The sequence below is a fragment of the Heloderma suspectum genome, chromosome 4, assembly GCF_057233095.1.
Source record: "Heloderma suspectum isolate Gila_16-S chromosome 4, 16-S_ref, whole genome shotgun sequence".
NCBI lineage: Eukaryota > Metazoa > Chordata > Lepidosauria > Squamata > Helodermatidae > Heloderma > Heloderma suspectum.
Window position 1 is genome coordinate 101344768 of NC_139461.1, and position 21135 is coordinate 101365902.

General features: G+C 42.5%; 1 protein-coding gene across 2 annotated transcripts in view; it reads right to left on the reverse strand.

Moving 5' to 3' along the window:
- Window positions 1–21135, reverse strand: part of CARMIL1 (capping protein regulator and myosin 1 linker 1) — a 239530-nt gene that overhangs the window by 24036 nt on the left and 194359 nt on the right. For both annotated transcript variants that reach the window (XM_084850112.1, XM_084850111.1), the window contains exons 27-29: window positions 20129–20304; window positions 17721–17808; window positions 16139–16288 (exon numbers count right to left, since the gene is read on the reverse strand). In XM_084850112.1, the coding sequence (XP_084706238.1) occupies window positions 16139–16288; window positions 17721–17808; window positions 20129–20304 (414 nt within the window). The remainder of the gene's footprint in view (window positions 1–16138; window positions 16289–17720; window positions 17809–20128; window positions 20305–21135) is intronic.

Genomic DNA, 21135 nt, shown 5'->3' on the forward strand with positions numbered 1-21135 from the left:
GCCACCCACACTGAGTTTCCCCCCTCCATAATGCACAATAAAATATACTAGAGTCCTGACATTACCAAATTGTTTCTCCATCCTTGCCAGTAGCCACCACTGACATGAAGTAAGGGTAGAGAAATGCACAGCATGATGATATCAGAATTTAGGTAAGTTTTGTTGTTGTTGTTGTTCAGTCGTTCAGTCGTGTCCGACTCTTCATGACCCCATGGACCATAGCACGCCAGGCCTTCCTGTCCTGCGCTCTCTCCCGGAGCGTGCTCAAGTTCATATTCATAGCATCGGTGATGCTATCTAACCATCTCATCCTCTGTCGTCCCCTTCTCCTTTTGCCTTCAGTCTTTCCCAGCATCAGGGTCTTTTCCAGAGAGTTTTCTCTTCGCATTAGGTGGCCAAAATATTTGAGCTTCAGCTTCAGTATCTGTCCTTCCGATGAGCAGTCAGGCTTGATTTCCTTTAGGATGGACTGATTGGACTTCCTTGCAGTCCAGGGGACTCGTAAGAGTCTTCTCCAGCACCAAAGTTCGAAAGCATCGATTCTTTGGCGCTCAGCCTTCTATAGTCCAGCTCTCACAGCCATACATTACTACTGGGAAAACCATAGCTTTGATTAGACGGACCTTTGTCGGCAAGGTGACGTCTCTGCTTCTTACTATGTTGTCTAGGTTTGCCATAGCTTTCCTCCCCAGGAGCAAGCGTCTTTTAATTTCATGGCTACAGTCACCGTCTGCCGTGATCTTGGAGCCCAAGAAAGTAAAATCTGTCACTGCTTCCATTTCTTCCCTTTCTATATGCCAGAAAGTGATGGGGCCAGATGCCATGATCTTCGTTTTTTTAATGTTGAGTTTCAAACCAGCTTTTGCACTCTCCTCTTTCACCCTCAACAAGAGGCTCTTGAGATCCTCTTCGCTTTCTGCCATTAGGATGGTATCGTCTGCATACTGGAGGTTGTTGATAATTCTCCCAGCAATCTTAATTCCGACCTGTGATTCATCCAGCCCGGCGTTTCTCATGATGTACTCTGCATATAAGTTAAATAAGCAGGGCGACAATATGCAGCCTTGTCGTACTCCTTTCCCAATTTTGAACCACTCGGTTGTTCCATGTCTGGTTCTTACTGTTGCTTCTTGACCCTCGTACAGGTTTCTCAGGAGACAGGTAAGGTGGTCTGGTACTCCCATCACTTTAAGAATTTGCCACATTTTGTTGTGATCCACACAATCAAAGGCTTTAGCGTAGTCAATGAAGCAGAAATAGACATTTTTCTGGAATTCTCTTGCTTTCTCCATGATGCAGCGAATGTTGGCGATTTGATCTCTAGTTCCTCTGCCTCTCCAAAACCCAGCTTGTACTTCCGGTAGTTCTCGGTTCGCATACTGCTGAAGCCTAGCTTGTAGGATTTTGAGCATCACCTTGCTGGCATGTGAAATTAGCGCAATTGTGCGGTAAGTTTGACTAATCATTAAAGCAACTTGTGGCCTCCAGATTATGTGAACTGCACCTCCCATCATGCCTCACCATTAGATATGCTGGCTAGGGCTAAGGGGCATTGCAGTTCAACAACACCTGGAGAGCCACAAATTGTTTTGAATTAAAGAGAGAGAAGGCAACTCAACAAGGGGATGCCATTTTCACCAGCAGCCCCATGCTTATCATAAAATGAGAAGTTCTACTCTAAGGAACTGGATCTCAGAAAGGAAGTCTGATATTTTTTAAATAACCCTGAAGCTTTCTTCTGCAGGAGTATAAATGATGGATGGCAGGTACAAGTATTTTTCTGCATTTAACTTTCTGTTAAAATATTTATGGCTGCTAATTAGAATTTTTAGATTTCAAGGGGGGAGGATAGTTCTTCTATAAGCTTGTCGAGTCTAATATCTATCAGCTGCCTAGGTAACCAGCTCTTGGACCAAAAAGTGCAAGTTAAAGAAATGAAATGATTTCAACCAGTTAATTGGAATCGAAGGTGCACGCCCCATAGTGCAACAATTAGGAAGCTGCCAAATGAGCCATCATTTCCCCATCACAATCCTTTTCTTTGCTCTAGAGCAGTTTCTCTGGCATCACTTTCCTGCCATGCAAAAGTTGATCCATGCCTAGTTGATCTTATCCATACCCTTGTAAGTTATTTTCCTGGTACCTTCTACTCCTCTTTTGTAAACTAATAGGAAGACCCAACTCCTGCGTACCCTCCTTGAATTCCTGCTGGAAACGATGGACATTAAAAGGAACAGCAAGGCTTATGCCTGCAATATGGAACTTGAGAGGGGAGTAAGAATGGAAGCCTCTCTCTCTCTCTCTCTCATATACACACACACACCTGGATAGGAAGAGGTCACAACTGTCATTGCTTTCACAATTTCCAAAGCATTGACCCTGGGGTGTTAATGACAACCTGAGAATTGGATGCAAATTGATTCAGTCTGCCTGTTGGGTAAACCAAGGAGCAAGCGTAGTCCAAGGCAGCAAACATAGCAACCTAGTGTGGCTGCTGAGCGGTCCCCACAGGTCTGTATGGCCCAACTCCACAAAGAGGTCCCATGGGGCAGTTGTGGAGAGTCCACCTTTGCTTAAGTTTTCTGATACATCTGAAAGCTTCCCATTTAATTGCCAGCCTTTGTATGGCGGTGATCTTGGGTAATCTTTGGTGTTAATTTGATCACCATACCATTCTCCCATTCCAGTTGTTCACTCTTTCTTGAGTAATGGCAGGGGTGGGGAGGTTTCCTTGTGGTCTTCAGCACCTAGTTCCTTGTCCACTTCTATCTCTGGGGAGTCTGACTTGGGATCAGTGGGCTGAATGAGCTTGTTTGATATGGGAGCAGAATCCAATCTCCTGCATTCTTTACATTTGAAAATTGGGGCTGAATGGGAGGATACACAGTTTTGCTCATTTTCCCTACACTGGTGTCGACAATTGCTTCTGTTTGGGTGAAGGAAAAAGGATTCCCATTCCTGCTGGCCTGGTCTTGAGGAAAAGGCGTAATTCATGGAGTGGAAACTGGAACACTAACCCAATTTATGACTGCAATGACATGACATGCTGTGCAACTGCTTTCCTGTTAATCTAGCTGCTGCCACAAGTTGGAATAATTCCATTTGCTTCTATCCTAAAAGGAAAAGGAATGGTTGGGAAGGGGCAGAGGGAGAAATAAGTCTTGCCTGGAAGTTACACTGGGTGTGCTGGGCTGCGGTCCTGCCCAATCCCATCTCTCACCAGCATGGAATGGTGGAAAGTGGTAAGATACCTGGGCTATGTGCATGTGCAAGTCAAAAGCTCTCTGTCCCTCAGTCCTGTAGGGCCATGACATGCTCTCACATGCAGATAGTTCTAAAGTAGCAATAGTGAGCTCAAATATAGCTATGCTTCCTGGTCACTAGGACATCAGGAGCACTTGCTCAATGGAGAACTCTGCATGCCTCCTGTCCAGATGGAAGGGGCAATCCCAAAGGATTAAGAATGCTCTCCTGGCTCTGGGAGAGAATATGTGCTAAATCCCATTCTATGTTTTTTGAGAGACTGGAGCAGTATAGGTACCAACGTGTTTTTATGACAGCTTAATTCATGGATCTACCTTATTTCATTAACCATAGCCCCTCATTTTGCAGTCAAATAAAATTAGTGGAAAGTAATCTTGTGTTTACCTTCTCCCACACCAACCTGCCCACATTTTGAGGTCATCAACAGTGGCCCTTCTCACTTGCCTGCCAACAAGAGCAGTTAGGCTGATGAGTACAAGGGAGAGGGCCTTTTCAGTGGTGGCCCCGCATCTCTAGAAGCAGCTTCCATCAGGGCTTCCTTGAGCCCCTTCTTTGTAGGTCTTCAGGAAGGCTCTGAAGATGCAACTGTTTTCTCTGGCTTTCTCATAATCTGTGGGCTGCAGGTTTTATTGGTAACATGTGTTTTTTTATGGTTTTTATAGTATTTTATTGTAACTTTACTGCTTATTTGTATATTTTTGTATGGTTTTCATTTTGTACACCACTTGAGAGGGTTTTACTCTTCAAGGCAGCCTAAAAATAATAATAAATAAATAAAATAAATATGACAACCTTGATGTTTGTGGGTGAAGATGGTTATAAAGCGATTAGCATTTTTTGTGCTTTTACACTGTATAGTTTCATTATAAAGCCATGTTTAATCAGTATGTTAAGGCATTCTTTTAAAGGTTCTGATCATTCAACTGAATTTGAACAATTTTCAAACACAAGCACTGATCTAGACATATGATAGATCTGCAAATTGCATTCATTCATCCTAAAAGGCAATCCAATTACGGCTGCCTTACAGATGACATTTCCCTTACTCTAGTGCAAGGGTTGGCAACATGGCGACTGTGGGCACAGAATAACCTGCCAGGATCTCCAAATTCATTGAAAAGACTCCCTCAGGATCGTCTCTTCTTCCTCACCTGCCATCTATGTCCTCCCCACTGCCACACTCACCTCAGCAGTCCTAATGTGAAAGCAGGAGGTGAGCACAGTGGCGACAGGGCTGGGGGAGGAAGCAAGCATGGTGGCTGGTGCCCATGGGAACATTTTTCAACACGTGAAATGTGCCCATGATCCCAAAAAGGTTGCCTACCCCCACTCTATTATTATTATTAATTTCATTTCTATACTGCCCAATAGCTGAGTATCACATAAAACACAACGTAGGACACGATAATAATACATGTGCCTATTTAGGCGAATACACCTCTGGGAGTGCACTCTAAATAACAAATGTTCCAACAAGAATACCAGTGTTAAAACAGATATGTATGCTTTTCACACATGGCACTGTATATAATGGGGCGCACAACCATTTTGGCCCCAAAGGCCACATGTGATACTGGCTTGGGGGTTGGGGGCTGCATGAACATGTGCACACATAGATACACAGACGCGCGCGCACACACACACACACGAGCAATTCTGATACAGAGAAGAAAGAGCAATCTATATGAGAATTTCTGGAGGAGGGAGTGAAGAGTATAGGCAGTGAGGAATTTGGTAGGAAGGGTCCAGGCATCCTTGGCGGGCTGCAGTAAAGGCCTTGAAGGGCCACCAGTTGCATAGCCCTGGTATATTGGTTTTAACCCCATACACCTGAATAGATAAAATATTTGCATGTGTGAAGTGACCCTTACTTGTCCATAATCCAGTGCATTAAGAAAATGCATACGAGATACAGGGGCATGGGAAATGTAAGAGCACAAAAAGCAAATTTGTTGCAAGTGATGCAAAACAAATCGTAAAGGGAAGGTCCTGTAATGCAAGTCCAAGGTAGGGATGCTCAAGGATTTAGTTCGGTCCACATTTTTAAGTGAACTGTCATGATTTGCTCTTCCTGGACTAATACATGTATTTCAGCAGCTATCCTTCAGTTTCATACTTGTCAGAATGTTGCAATACAGTTCTAGCTCAAAAAAGTACCAAAATATATTAAAATGCTAATTAAAACAGGTGTTTAGGATAAACTGTGTACAAAAATGCATAATTTGTAAAAATATATATATTAAAATAATGTTAATTTTAGTACTTTAAAAACAACAACACAGACTGATGTGGAAACAGGATGGAATGGATTTATGAATGAGCATATTGTGAAACTGACTGGTACTGGAAACAGACTGATTAGTCCATCCATAGTCTAAGGGAGACAAAGCAAATCCTTCCACGTGACAAGTTACAATCCAACTCTCAAGTAAAATTATTGTGCATGCTACACCAGATTCCTAAAGTGAGATTATGATGATGATGATTTTTTTTAACATGGGAGTATCACCTGTTATATCCCACTGCAAATAATTCAAGCCTTCTGCAGCACTTGTATTTGTTGATCCTCCTTAAATTAAAGCCCGGCTGGCAAACTGTCAAAAATGGAAGCATAGAACTGCCAGAGAAAGCGAGCATCTAAGACATCTTGCCTACTGATTCTCCCACGGCCCAAGGGGAAAAACTAGGGATTTCTCTGTTATATCCTTTTATAACTGGAAGAAGAAATCACATTTTGAAACATATAGAGCATCAATCTTGGTTTTAGGAAATATTTTACATGCCGCTGCTTAGCACAATTTGAGCTGAAATTACTCCAGAAGAGGTTAAATACAGTACTTTCCCTGTTTCTATTGCCACTTGAGTTCTGTTCCAGCCACACAAACCTGCTGAATACATTTTCATTCAGATCAGATTCAGTCTCTTTTTCTCTCCTCCTTTTCCCCTCCAAAGTTGCAAATATAGCATATTTGATTGGCATTTGCCAAGCAGAGACAATTCAGTGTAACAGAAAATATGTCACCTTACATGTCTATGACAGAAAACACCTACCTTCTGCTTCTTTGAAGCTTTCACTTCAATAAATTGCACTTAGCATTAATGCAAAACTGAATCAACAAATTAACTAAGGCATTAACTAGCGTTATGTGACTATTCTGCTTGGTTTTGCTCTCATGTCTTCTGAGGGATGTTTTAAATTCACCACACGTTATGCTAGCTAAAACGTCCCATAAAATCCAACTTTGCTTTGAAATTGTTGCCTATTTCTTTCAGTAACTGCACACTGATGATACTACATTCTCCCAGGAGATTAGTAAGGCTTTACAGAAGCAAATGGAGCAAGAAAAACAAAATCGGCAAGAACAGCAAAGCTTTAAAAAAAATACTTACACTTGTACAGCAGAGAGTCTCCATGCAGCCAAAAGAGAAAGATAAAAGAATATGAATGGGCAGAAGATAAAGCAAGAGCAGTTTCAAGAGAGAGGAGAGATGGGGAAGCAGCGCTGAAATTTGGCAAATAAAAAATACTGAAGCAGAAGTACTGAAGCAGAGATATGCAAAAGTGAGATACAAACCTCTTACATTAAGGAAAAATGGCAACAGCTTTATAACAGATGCATATAGGCGTGCATCTTTCTCTGTAGTTTCATTTACACTCAGCTACAATTCTTTGAAGTGTGCAGTTATATAATTGTCCTGGTGACCAAACAGGGGCAAGGGAATATGAAGACTTCTACTGTAGAATCTAATAGCATGTCCAAAAAACTTGAGAATCTTGATTTTTATTGAAATAATGTAAGTTTCTGACCCAGTTGATTGAGGGGTGGTAGATCCTTCAACTGAACTTCTTCTTCTTCTTCTTCTTATTTAGTAGAAGTAGTAGCAGCAGCAGCGGTATGAACCATAGCTCAGTCTTACATCATGTGCATCACGTTCCAGGTCCAATTTCCAACAGCAGGGATAGGTAAACGCTTAAGACACACACACGTGTTTGGTGCTCAAATGCCATTAACAAAGTAACATAAAAACAAACAAAGTGACTAATGGCCCAAATCTATGCATGTTACGCAGAAGTTAACATAGAAGTTCATGGAATTGTGGCCTTAGTTGCCATAGCAGGAAAAGGCATGTTCTCCATAATTTGTGAATGCACATGTGATACAGGGACTTGTGTTTTCACCAAATCACACTTTGCAATTTCATTCATATACATGCACTTTTATTTTAAAAGAGCAGTCTAACAGAGCATACAAGAAGGGGGCAGGAAGGTGAAAAGCAAATGTCTGCAGAATTAAAAGAAATGCATCTGCAGATTACTTTTAATCACTCCTTGTCAGGAATGATTCTGAGCATGTGGAGATAGTTAGCAGCTCAGACTCAGAATGGAAACAGCCAGAACTGGGGGAGGTTTCCTCCCTAGAGAGCTCAGATATGGATAGGCATTATTCTAAGGAACTTGGCTCACAGATGGCTCGACCTGAAGGGCCCCCCCCTTTCCACCCCCATGAGAACCCAGGTCTCGGAGGAGGAGAGTGTGGGGTATGACCTGAAGGATGCTAGAGTCCGGGGCAGAGCGAAGCGGGAAAAGTTAGAGGCGGAGCTCAGACATTCCACCCGGTTGGCTATGCGTGGTGGCACAACTGTAAGGGAGGGGCATTCCCCCCCCCAAGTTATTCTGGCTGGCAAGTTCTTGTTCAAACTGCCAGCAACGTCTCTGATTCCAACTTGGCTCCTCTATTGATATTTGTAATTGTGTAGAGTAGCTGCTTTTCTTTGTAGCCTGAGAGTCCCCGAGGATTTGCATTTGTAAGGAACCTGGTAGCTAACTAATAAAGTAGTGAGCCTCAAGCCTGGTGCCTTGGAGGGTGTGATTGCGAATAGAGAGGACCAAGGAACTTCACACTCCTGTAATTTTCTAAATTAATTAAGGATACTTTATCCTGAACAATTTTATTCCATGAAATGCTATACACATACGCTTAGCTTGTGGTTCGCTATATATACGTGTGTGTGTGTGTGTGTGTGTGCACACGTGTGCATCACCTAAGACAAAGTGGTTCTGAAAAAAATATATGTTTTGTTTGTTTATATCTCTGACATCTAGACTAAAAATAAAGTCAAATGGGGCAGAATCAAACAGGGCGCTTACACTCCTGCTGATTCTCTTACACCCCGCCAATTCCCTTGCACAAGAGGCCCCATGGCGATTTAGGGCTTCTGGGGAAACCCAAAATGAGTGGAAATTCTCATTTTTGGAAGGAGACAGGCCAGCAGAGCTCTTATAAGGGAGCTCTGCTGACCTGCCACCTTCCAGAAACAAGCATTTCTGCCTGTTTCAAGTTGCCCTGGAAGCCCTAAATTACCATGGGGCTGCTTTCAGAAACAAATGTTTGTCCCCTAGGATGCGCTAGATCTCCCTTATGTAAGCAGTGGGTCCTGCTTGTGCAAAGGAATTGGTGGGACCTATAGAGTGTGGAAGGGAATTGGCGGACTAGAAAGGAATTGATGTAAGCACCCTGTTGGATTCTGGCCATGGACTCCATTTCTATGCTCTGTTGAGTTAGCCAAACACAACACACAGCTATGCTCAGTGGTCTGAGTGATGGCATGACAGTTGAGAGCTAGTTCCATGCTGCTTTATGAAATTTTAGCCCCCTTTTCAGGACACAGATTTCAAAATTTAAAAAGCATAAAGTATTAAAGAACTATAACAATTCTATCCCCAATCTAAAAACAGCAGCAGTTAAAACACCCAACATGTCGCACTTCAAGGCAGACCAGAAAAAAAGGTGTTCAGAGTCCATTTAAAAGCTGATACAATGGCGCTGTATGTACATCTCTATGGGGAGAATTTCATAGGTGCGGTGCCAACACCAAAAAGGCCTAATCTCCAGGACCTGCCAGCCTAATAGACCTGACCAGTAGGTCAAAGAGCACAGCCTCTGAGGCTGATCTTAAGGTCCAGGCAGGCTGTTATGGGTGTAGAATGATGCATTTGCTGAAGCTTCAGTAAAGGAAGAACATCCTGATGTACCATGGAAACCTTGCATACTCTTGGGGAGGAGAGAGTGTTACCATTTGTCTCTTGCTCTGCATTCTAACTCACAGGTTCTAACAAGACACAGTTTTATGCCAGAGGATTTGTCCTTAATTGTAATGGGGAGAGAGCCTGTGCCATGCTTGCTTCACACATGGTGAAGTAGCTGTTGCAGCACAAGTCTCTCCTTGTATTGCAAGAACTACAGAAGATTACATGACTGGGTTGCTCAGAAGTATGGATAATTAGAGAAGTGGAAAACAACGTTTCTTTGCAATTATTTGAGTGAACAGCTAAAAAACTTGTTTATGGGCAAATGCATGACTATGGCAACGTGATGCATGGAAAATCACTGAGACCTCAACATTGTTTAGATGCCTTCCTACTAGCATAGTTGATACTAGACGAGACCCAGTGTAGTGTAGTAGCTAGAGTATTCGATTGGGACTCAGGAGATCCGGGTTCTAGTCCTTTCTTGGCTACAAAGCTCACTGGCTTTGGGTCAGTCACTGACTCTCAGCTAACCTACCTCATGGGGTTGTTATGAGGATAAAATGGAGAGGAAGAGGATCATGTATGCTGCCTTGGGCTCCTTGCAGGAAAGGCAGGATATAAATGTAACAAACAAAAAATAAATAAATAGATCCCACAGTTGCTCCCATGCCAGTCAAAGAAGTAAAGTTTACTACCATGCAGGCTACTGCTATGTTGTCATTAGCTAGATAACTCTGAAGGGCCTGGGTGTTGTATTTGTAGTTTTAGCTAGCACAGAAAGCAAGGGAAGCATTATAAGCACTAATTAAAATTAAAGTTAGGCTGCAAGTCAATGTTACAGGTCTAAACAAAAATACTTAAATACCCTTTTCAGCTTTATAAGGCAAATAAAATAACTTAAACTACAACACTAATGCCAACACCATACTGCCTGCCCTCTGACAATGAAAGCCAATTCCCTCCTATGCCTATTTTATAGAGTTTTATTTTCCTTTCCTCAAGCTTTGAGGTTAATTCTGGCTAGTGCTATCTGAAGGTATATATTCATATAGAAAATAAGTACGTGCACGCAAGCACGCACGCACACACACACACACACACACACACACACACCCCTCTCCAAGCAGGTTATGATTTAATGATGAAACCAGAGTGAGTGAACCATGAAACACTGAGACAGGATAGAATGGATAATGATCTATTTTTAGTATATAGTGTGAAGTCTCCAAGCAAATTGGATTGGCCTGAACAGTCTTAAGAAACCTAACTGAGGCCAAACTAATCATGAAAGACATTAAGAAGAGTATGTGGAGGGTCACACACACAAAAAGTAAATATATAAAATGTCTGGACAAACAGTAAGTAAACTTGCTTGATGCTAGATTAATCAAAGAGATCTTAGAATAGTGCAGTATATTAAACAGGGATGTTCTAATGATAGCAGGTCAAATATCTTATTGCAAATTTGAGCGCTCTAAGATTTGAAGTGCAAATCACAGCAACAAATTTGATTACAACCAGATTCATAGAATTATGATGCAGACCACATTACGAGATCAAGGGGAGAGGGGATGGATAGAACTGAGAGAAGGAAAGAGAGAGGGAAAGAGAAGTTCCTTTCAAAGTAAAGTAGAAGGGGAAAGGAAGACGTTCTGTGAAAAAATGAGTACAAACAACAGTGATGCAATGCCCATGGTCCAGACAAAACAAATGAAATTAATAATAACAGTTTGGTCTCTGAGCTATTTTAGAAGTATGTCAAAAAGTTTTAAATACACATAGTGGTAAGATCTGAAAAAAACCCATAGCTGACTTTTGGAATGTCAAAACGAATTCATAATTTCAGTCCTCCCTGCTTCCCCTCTCTTGTTGTTGTTGTTCAGTCGTTCAGTCATGTCCGACTCTTCGTGACCCAATGGACCATAGCACGCCAGGCCTTCCTGTCCTGCCCTCTCTCCCGGAGTGTGCTCAAGTCCATATTCATTGCATCGGTGATGCTATCTAGCCATCTCATCCTCTGCCGTCCCCTTCTCCTTTTGCCTTCAGTCTTTCCCAGCATCAGGTTCTTTTCCAGGGAGTTTTTTCTTCGCATTAGGTGGCCAAAATATTTGAGCTTCAGCTTCAGTATCTGTCCTTCCAATGAGCACTCAGGGTTGATTTCCTTTCGGATTGACTGATTTGACCTCCTTGCAGTCCAGGGGACTCGTAAGAGTCTTCTCCAGCACCACATATTCCCCTCTCTGGAACCCACTAAATAAAACTATGCCCATCCCCATACATTGACCAACTCAATATCAGATCTCCAAAACTTGTACACTGGCCATAATATTTCACAGTACAATTTGAAAGTGAAGGATAATTATACAAATAAATCCTGAGGAAAAATATATATGTCTGAAAAAAATTAAGTCTACAGATCCCTTCTTGCTATCAGATACTGTAAAGGAAAGACCCTTGTGCTTGAAAACATTACCTTCCCAGAACTGGCAATTGGAATGGGAATGCCTTTGAATACAGGACTGTTCATATGAACTGTCAAATTATCTCTTATTTCAGCGCTTGATGTGATTTTATCTAAATTTACACAGTCTCTTTATGTGGAAAGGTGTAAAAGTGAATATCTAACATCGTGCACTTTAGTGCTACCACTTCTGTTACCATTTTTTAATTATTATTATTAAATTTATTAATCGCCGATCTGGCTGATCACCCAGTCACTCTGGGCGATGTACAACATACCATAAAACAATTTAAAACAATAAAATTCTACCATAATTTTTTTTTTAAAATACCCTAACCCACCCCTAATGCCTGCCTGAACAACCACGTTTTTAATGCACGACGGAAGCTCATTAAAGAGGGGGCATGACGGAGTTCCCTAGGGAGGGAGTTCCACAGAGTGGGGGCCACCACAGAAAAGGCCCTCTCCCTCGTCCCCACCAGTCTAGCTGTCCTGGCTGATGGGATAGAGAGAAGGCCATCCGAGGCTGATCTTGTTAAGCGGCCTGTCTGGTGTTGCTGGAGGCGCTCCTTAAGATAGGCTGGGCTGGAACCATAAAGGGTTTTAAAGGTCAAAACCAACACCTTGAATTTGGCCCGGAAAACAACTGGTAACCAGTGCAACTCCTTCAGCACTGGAGTGATGTGATCTCGCCGGCGGCTGCCTTTAATCAGGCGAGCCGCCGCGTTCTGTACCAGCTGCAGCTTCCGAACCGTCTTCAAGAGTAACCCCATGTAGAGCGCATTACAGTAGTCTAAACGAGAGGAGACCAGGGCATGTACTACCGATGGGAGCAGATGGTTGGGAAGGAAAGGGCGCAGCCGCCGTATCAGATGGAGTTGATACAGCGCTGTCCGGCTCACAGCTGACACCTGAGCCTCCATGGACAGCTGGGAGTCCAAAATGACCCCCAGGCTGCGGACCTGGTCTTTCAAGGGTAGCCGTACCCCATTCAACACCAGGTCAACATCCCCCAACCTCCTCTTGTCTCCCACCAGAAGTACCTCAGTCTTGTCAGGGTTCAGCTTCAGCTTATTCCTCCCCATCCAGCCACTCACCGTCTCCAGACATTTGGACAGGGATTCTACGGCCAACCTTGGTGAAGATTTGAATGAGAGGTAGAGCTGCGTGTCCTCTGCATATTGATGACACTGCACCCCAAACCTCCTGATGATAGCCCCCAGCGGCTTCACATAGATGTTAAATAGCATCGGGGAGAGGATGGAACCCTGTGGCACCCCACAAGTAAGTGGCCACGGGTCCGAAACCTCCTCTCCCAGTGCTACCCTCTGGTACCTGCCGGAGAGGAAGGACTGGAACCACTGCAATACAGTGTGTCCAATGTCCAACCCCTCCAGGCGGTCCAGGAGGATACCATGGTCAATGGTATCAAAAGCCGCTGAGAGGTCGAGGAGAACAAAGAAGGAGCATTCACCCCAATCCAGAGCCCTCCTCATATCATCCACCAAGGCGACCAAGTCCGTTTCTGTCCCATGCCCAGGCCTGAAGCCCGACTGAAATGGGTCTAGATAATCAGTTTCTTCCAAGTGTGCCTTCAACTGCACCGCCACCACCTGCTCAATCACCTTGCCCAAAAATGGCAGATTTGAGACTGGGCGAAAGTTGTTCAGAACTTGAGGATCCAAGGAGGGCTTCTTTAAGAGCGGTCTTATCACTGCCTCCTTGAGGGCTGATGGCATCACTCCCTCCTCAAGGGAGGCGTTCACCACCGCCTTGATCCCCTCACCCAGTCTCTCTCTGCAGCTCATAGTGAGCCAAGATGGGCAAGGATCAAGTAAGCAGGTGGTCGGCCTTACAGATGAAAGCACCTTGTCCATTTCATCAGGAGGAAGAAGCTGGAACCGATCCCACAAAACCGGTTTGCCACAGGCCGCCTCTTGCTCACTAACTATCCACAGCGTGCAGAGTAACACACCTAATCTGATCAATTTTATCTGCAAAGTGCCTTGCCAAAGCCTCACAGGAGGCCTTAGAATGCTCCAGTGGTTCCGGAGCCACAGGACCGACCAGGCTCCGGACCACTTGGAACAGCCTCCTGGGACAGCACTCTGCAGACGCGATGGAGGCAGCATAATATTCCTTTTTTGCTGCCTTCACCGCCACGTGATAGGCTGAAGATACAGCTCTAGCCCGTGTCTGATCGTCTTTGGAGCGAGACTTCCGCCACTGGCGCTCTAACTGTCTCACCTCCTGTTTCAGAGCTCATAACCGCGGATTGAACCATGGTGCAGTCCGAGCCCTGTTCAGGGGGAGAGGGCGTTTCGGAGCCACCCGATCTAATGCCCCAGTGATTGTGGCATTCCAGCCACCCACCAGGGTCTCGACCGAGTGGCCATTGGCATGCCCCAGAGAATCCCCAAGCGTGTTCAGGAATCCATTTGGATCCATAAGACGCCTAGGGCGGACCATTTTAATGGGTCCTCCACCCCTGCGGAGGGGTTGTGGAACCGAGAAGTCCAACGTCACCAGATAGTGATCTGACCATGACAAGGGGGTGGTGGATATACCCCCGACTTCCAGATCACTCCCCGCTGATCACCATCAACTAGTGTTTCTTCGAGATACATGTGATATGATAATACCTAGCCCAAAATTTACACATTAGCTACTAGTAGAAAGGTTTTAATTAATAATATTATGTTACTCCTTTTTCAAACCAGTTTCAGTCAATACAGACAGTTGTAAATGCTGTTTGTTTACAATTGGACATACAAAAGAACAATTGCCGAAAGAATAGCTGTGTTAATCTATTACAGCAAAAACAACAAAGATTCCCATGGCACCTTAAAGATTAAAAAAAATGATTATGGCATAAGCTTTCATGGACACACCATACCTCACCAGATGCAAAAAAAAAAAAGGGGGGGGGATACAAAAGAAGGAACTCAAAATTCTGATAGTTTGGACAAGTATTTTTGATCACATTGCTGAAGCAATCAGTGCTTTCTGGACTGAATAGCTGATTCATATCTTTTATGTTCCATGTTTATCTTTTTCAGATGTAGTGGTCATTCTGACCCAAAGGTACCTTATAACCTCTTGTGGTGGCTGAGATATTTATTAAAAAATTCTAAGGGGAGGTGGGCGCTGCTCAAGAATACAAACACATGGTTTGCATGAGAGGATTTAACCTTAAAGGCAGCCTATATATATATATATATGTATGTATGTATGTATGTATGGAAAATATCCTACTACCTGGCATCCCCAGTTAAAAAGATTTGATGTGACAGGGCTGATAAACAATTCTGCCAAAGACGTGAGAGATCCTGAGTCAAACAGAGTAGACTGTACTCAGCAAGATGGGCCAACGATATGACTCATTAGAAGGCATATTCATTTGTTCGTAAGGGTAGCTGGAATTCAGAAGGGGTCTTGCCTTGCTCTGTACTCAGTGAATTCTATGTTACCGCATTTCTGACATTCTGCAAATCACCAATGCTGCACCTATTTGATTCTGAACTGTGATGGAAAGCTGATAAGGAACGTACACTAATAACAATATTTTGCTGTAAATAGCTTAGGAATTCTGCATGTTATGGAAAATGTGCATTAAATGGACATTTACAGGAGGCAAGTGAGCCAACAATACATTTTTAAAAGTTTGCTTTCAGCAACGATTCCCATTTGTTACTAAAGCAGCAACTCCATAGGAAACTAGATTATGGTTCACAAATCACTTCTATTCCTTCCTGGGTCCTTCAGTAATATTTATTTTTTCATACACAAGTTTAATGCATTTAAAATCATGAACAAAAGAAAGCAGCATGAACAAAAACATAGAACCAGAGACAAAAAAAAGATTACCATCCCCTTTATAATTCTTACGGACCTCATACCAAAAAACCCTAAATGCCCTCAACTAAAACCAGCGTACAAAAAATAGTGGGCAAAATGGTTCCATAATGAATAGAATCATGTCCCAGGCAGAAGGTTCTGTTTGTCACAAGCAGTAGTTTGCTACTGCAGCGTGGCCTGATGTATTCCAGCAATCAAACCTTATATGATAGCAGTCACATCTATGAGTAATGGAAGCACAGCATGAAATAAAAGATATCATAAACAGATAAAAATACAGTGAAAAGGGAAAGAAAGTGCTATTCTTCCATTTGTCTGTAATATTTGTTATTGACAAACATTGGGCAAGCTACAAATATTTAATAGTTCCGTTTTTTTATTATTATTTATTTGTTTGTTTGTTTGTTTGTTTATTTATTACATTTCTATGCTGCCCCATAGCTGAATAATGAATAGCAGATGTTTAAGTTAACTGGAGAATCTTTTGAGTACAGAAATCTAGACAAGGGCTAAAGGTGTCTTACCATGCATGTATCTAGGTCTTCCAAACGTTCAATTTCAGTCAGCTCCTCAACTGTGATGATGGCACGTTTAGTGGGTTTTTCCTCTGCTAGTTCCATGTCTAGTGATTCCTGGTGGGGCAGGGGCTTGCCTCGCCTGGTCAAATGATCAGCCTAGAGGAAAGGTTAAAGTGGAAAGATTGATGAAAAGCAAATCTACATAAATGCTGCCAAAGCGCAAGTGTCAGCTCAGTTCTGTGATCAATGCGTCATCGAGTCATTGAGTTGGAGGGTGCCTTGTAGGCCACTGAGTCCAACTCCTTGCTCAATGCAGAAAATCCAGAGCTGGAGCATTCACAAGAGATGGCTGCCTGAAGACCTCCAGCAAGCGACAGCCCACTGGCCATCTAGGTAATTGGTTCCATTTTTGACCTGTTCTAACTATCAAGAAGTTTCTCCTAATACTCAGCAAAAATCTATTCTGTAGCTTATGCGCATTACATCTAGTCCTGCCTTCTGGAGCAGCAGAGAACAAATCCTTACTCTATTTTACGTGACAGCTTTTAGGGTATTTAAAAGGGCTATTATGTCCTCCCTCAGTCTTGTCTTCTCCAGGCTAAACACACCCAGTTCCTTCAACCTTTCCTCACAGCATTTGTTTTCCATGCCACTGACCATCTTCGTTACATTCCTCTGAGCCTGTTCCAATTTCTCTACATCCTTCTTAAAATGTGGTACTCGAAACTGACCACAGTGGTCGCGATGAGGTCTGACTAGTGCAGAATAAAGAGGAACAATGACTTCCTATGACTTGTCAATGTTTTTCTATTAATACAGCTTAAAACTGCATTCACCTTTTTTGCAGCCACTCCATACTGATGACTTATGTTCACCTGGTGATCAGCTACAACCTTGAACTCCTTTTCACATGTACTACTGCCAAGCCTGTGCATTTATTTCCCTTCTCCCCTAACTGCCTTTAGTATATCCTTCTTCATAAACTCCTACCCCATCTTGGTTTACTTTCCCAGCTAGTATGTTTAGCCACTGAATTTTACCTAGCACTTCTTGAGCTTATTAAAATCAGCTTTCCTGAAATTCAAGGTGCACATTTAACTATGCTCATTTTGGGGCCAGTAGGCCTAACAGGAAATAGCAAAGAAATATTCTATTTTGCTCCAAAATGACACTGTTTTCCTATATTCCAGTCACAGATAAGAACTTCTGAATAACAGTTCCCTGACTATACAGCATGGGTTCATCTGATCAAGATTGTGCAAGTGTGCCACACCATAGGCCTGTTTTTAAATTTATATCTAGCTGAGCTTTCTGTCATTCTAAACCCTGCCTAAAGAAGGGTATCATGTCATTCACCTTGCTACCCTATCACAATCGATGCAAACAGGCTCAAGCAGGATCAATGCAAACAGACTCATACAGATATTTTGGATATTATGGGTATTATTGTGGCATTCTTGTAACTACAACACGTTACAGAGAGATGAGCCATAGTGGAAGCCATAGTGCAAGTGAGAGCAGCATAGCAAGCACATCATGCTGAGCTGTTATAATATCTTGAAATATTTAGACCTGTGCAGACACTCACCAGCCTATGATGGCAATGTGACAGGGCGTCAAGGATCCCATCTACTATTTGGTCTGAGAGAAATGAGGCAACTGTCAGCTTCACTTCACTGTGTGGAAGTTGAAAATGAGAATATAAACGATTAATTCACACAAGAACATCCTCCTATCATTTACAATACTGTTGTATGGTGTAAGAATTATATAGATGTCCTAAGAGAAATATAGGAATATACATGCAGCAGAGAAGACATTTCATAAAAATGATTATTAATTTTAATCTTAGAGAAAACACACAGACAGAATGGTGCGCAATCTTTCACCAAATGCATGAAATGATTTCTAACACCAGGAATGAAAACATCTAGATGATGAATGGAATATAAAGCACCTGTTAATATTTAAGCAACAATGCACTCAAACGTGTTGCAAGAAATAAATCTCGCTTGAAGTGAATTTTGTTTCAAGAATTACATCTGGAATATGTTTCCTGCTCCCTTGTTCATAGCCTTCCATTTGCAACAAGGAACCTAATTCGTTACTTCTGTACTATCCACTCTCATTGTTACTTGGCTGCACACGGTACTTTTTACAATGTAATGTGAAAACCCCTTAACCTGAAGTACTTGTATTTACAATACTGCAAAACCTTAAAGTGGCTTGTCAATGTTCTTTCTCATAGGGTCCGATTCCTCTTAGAGAGCTTCAAATAAACCACCAATATTGTTACATACCATAGCTCATGAAGTCATGGCAATTCTGCATATGGCCTCAGCTCCAGTGTATGGCTGCCCATGTCATTGGCATCAAGTTGCAAAATGCAAGAAGAGGGTAGGGACAGATGACCCTCAGAGTGTCCTACTAACCTACTGAGCCACGGATGCTTGGGCAACCTGCACCAGTCTTACACTATTGAGAGGAACAGTTTTCTGATATGGAGTAGAGCTGGACTGCTCAGGTTCCCTTGGAAGGAACACATTGCTATGGCAGATCTGGTGACATTTGCCACTGCTTGTACTACTCCAGTTTAATAGGATCAGGCTGTAAGCTGCAAAAACTAACACGTTTACATTTTTGTAACAACTAATCTCATGGCTGTTGCTTTAGTGTTAAACAAGAAGATATCAAACAGAGGCTAATTGGTGTAATAAAAAAACACATGTAGGTAATACTGAGACAGTAAATCAATATTTCTTTGTTAAATTTGTATTCTGTAGAGATTTCATGGGAAGGATTTTCCCCCAACCTGGGTTTATCATCATGTCTAAGAATTTTTTTCTAATGCTGGTAAACCATGTCTAAAACAAAATATTGAAATAAGGTATAAGTTAACATTATCTATGGCACTGTAGCCGGAATATCTGTTCCTACATATGATAAGATTAACAAATCCCCGGATGGACATTTGCCACACAGCCTATGTCCGCAAAGCAGTCAAATGCAGCTTTGGCATGCCCAAAGCTGGACATAAAAGAAACTAGTGCATGCATTAGAACCTACCTAGGAGATAAGCAAAGAATAAAACAGTTGGACATCCAGGGCATTAGTATTTGCCTTAGAGTAGCTTTCCCTAACCTGGCTTCCTCCAGATGTTTTGGACTACAACTCCCATCATCCTTGACCATTGGTCATTCTGGTTCGGGCTGGTGGGAATTGTACTCCAAAACATCTGGAGGACAGCTGGTTGGAGAAGGCTGCCTTAGAAGGTAGGCAGTAACGGATGTTACGTCTAGAACAGGAGTGCAGAACCTCTTTCAATCCGAGGGCCAAATGCCATTTGGAAGAAGATCTTGACAGCCACATTCCAGCAGTGGGCAGGGCTGAAGATAAAAGGGGGCCGGTGCCAAAAGGTTAAAGGGGCAGGGCTAAAAATTCCAAAATAGCATATTTTAGTTCAAACTAAAGTACTTACCATCAGCAACTAAGTTAGGAGAGGCATTTCAACCTTTTAAAATGGGGAGGGGGAATTGCACAAAACCCAGGAAACCACCAAACGATTAGTGATTCAGGGAAAGGAGGTGAAGCCAGAGGAAGGGGCCATGGTCATCTAGGGAGCCAGATTGGGTATTTTATTTATTTATTTAACGTTATTTTTAGGTGAACTTTAAGGACAAAACTCTTTGGCCCCCAGGCCTGAGATTCTGCACCCCTGGTCTAAAACAACCTGTATTAACTATTGGCCACTCCACAGGAACATAGGAAGCTGCCTTATACCAAGTCAAATTGCAGGTCCATCTAGCTCAATATTTCTGACTGGCAGTAGCTCTCCAATGTTTCAGGCAGGGCTCTTTCTTAGCCCTATGTGGATATGCATGTGCTCCACCACTGAGCTACACAGTCTCTCCAGGAACAGGTGTCTGCTTTCAAAAATGTACAATTTAAGTACGTGCACTGCTTCCACAGAAGAACATAAAAAGCAGATTGACTTACCTAATTTTATTAAGGATGTCAATACCAGACTGCTCCAAGAGAACATTTTTAACAAAGGTCCGTGGAATGGAAATCTTTTCAGTGCATGCCTCAATCAAGTCTTGCCTTATATGTGCTTTTTTCATTGCACTTGGACAGAGGTTTTCTGCTGCATCCACCATAGACTCAAGCAGTGTCTGTAACAAAAAGCAAGCTTTTAAAAGAAACCATATGGACCGTGACACTATCTCATTCATATCACTACATACTTCCATAGCTGAGTTCTGAGGCAAAAAAAAATATGTATATTTATTGCAGAAGTTGGCTGTGTATGATGCTGATTGGATGGCAACTGTGATATGATTAAGAATTTCCCGCCCTCCAATCACCGAAGTAGCTATGGGTTTATAAATACCCAACCACATATCCTTTGTTGTAGAACAAGATGACAAATGAATGTATAAACATTCATATGGCACTTTTAAAAAGGCAGGTAACCCCACCTGAAGCACGGGGAGGGGCAAGATTGGCAGCTGAGCCACCATTAAGTTAACTAGTTTGCACATCTGTCATTTCAGTTGGGAAGCCAGGACAAAGCTAAACTCACACCTCACACACTGGCGGACCCATTAGGAGTTCCCATCTTATACATTTCCCAGCATTTTTGTTAATTATTAAAGGCCTCATAAAACTTGTTCTCTGGTATTGTACAACAGTTAAAACATAATAAAGCAATAGAAATCACAGTAAATAACTGAAAAGCAGGGCAGTATAAAATCCCAATACAAAATACAAAGCATCAGGAGCTCAAAACAACTCGCAGGGACTAAAGTAATGGGTTAAAAGGTTGTAAGATCTTTTATTTTAATGCTGCAGTGTTTGGTGCCTTCCCACATACTAGACTTCGATTAAAGGATTCCTCTTAAGAGCTTCCCCCTTGGTGCTGCTGTGGGTATGACTTCATCACGTTCTACATGGTCCTGCCTTATGGGAGAAGGCTGGAAGAGAGGGCCTTTCCAACTCTATGG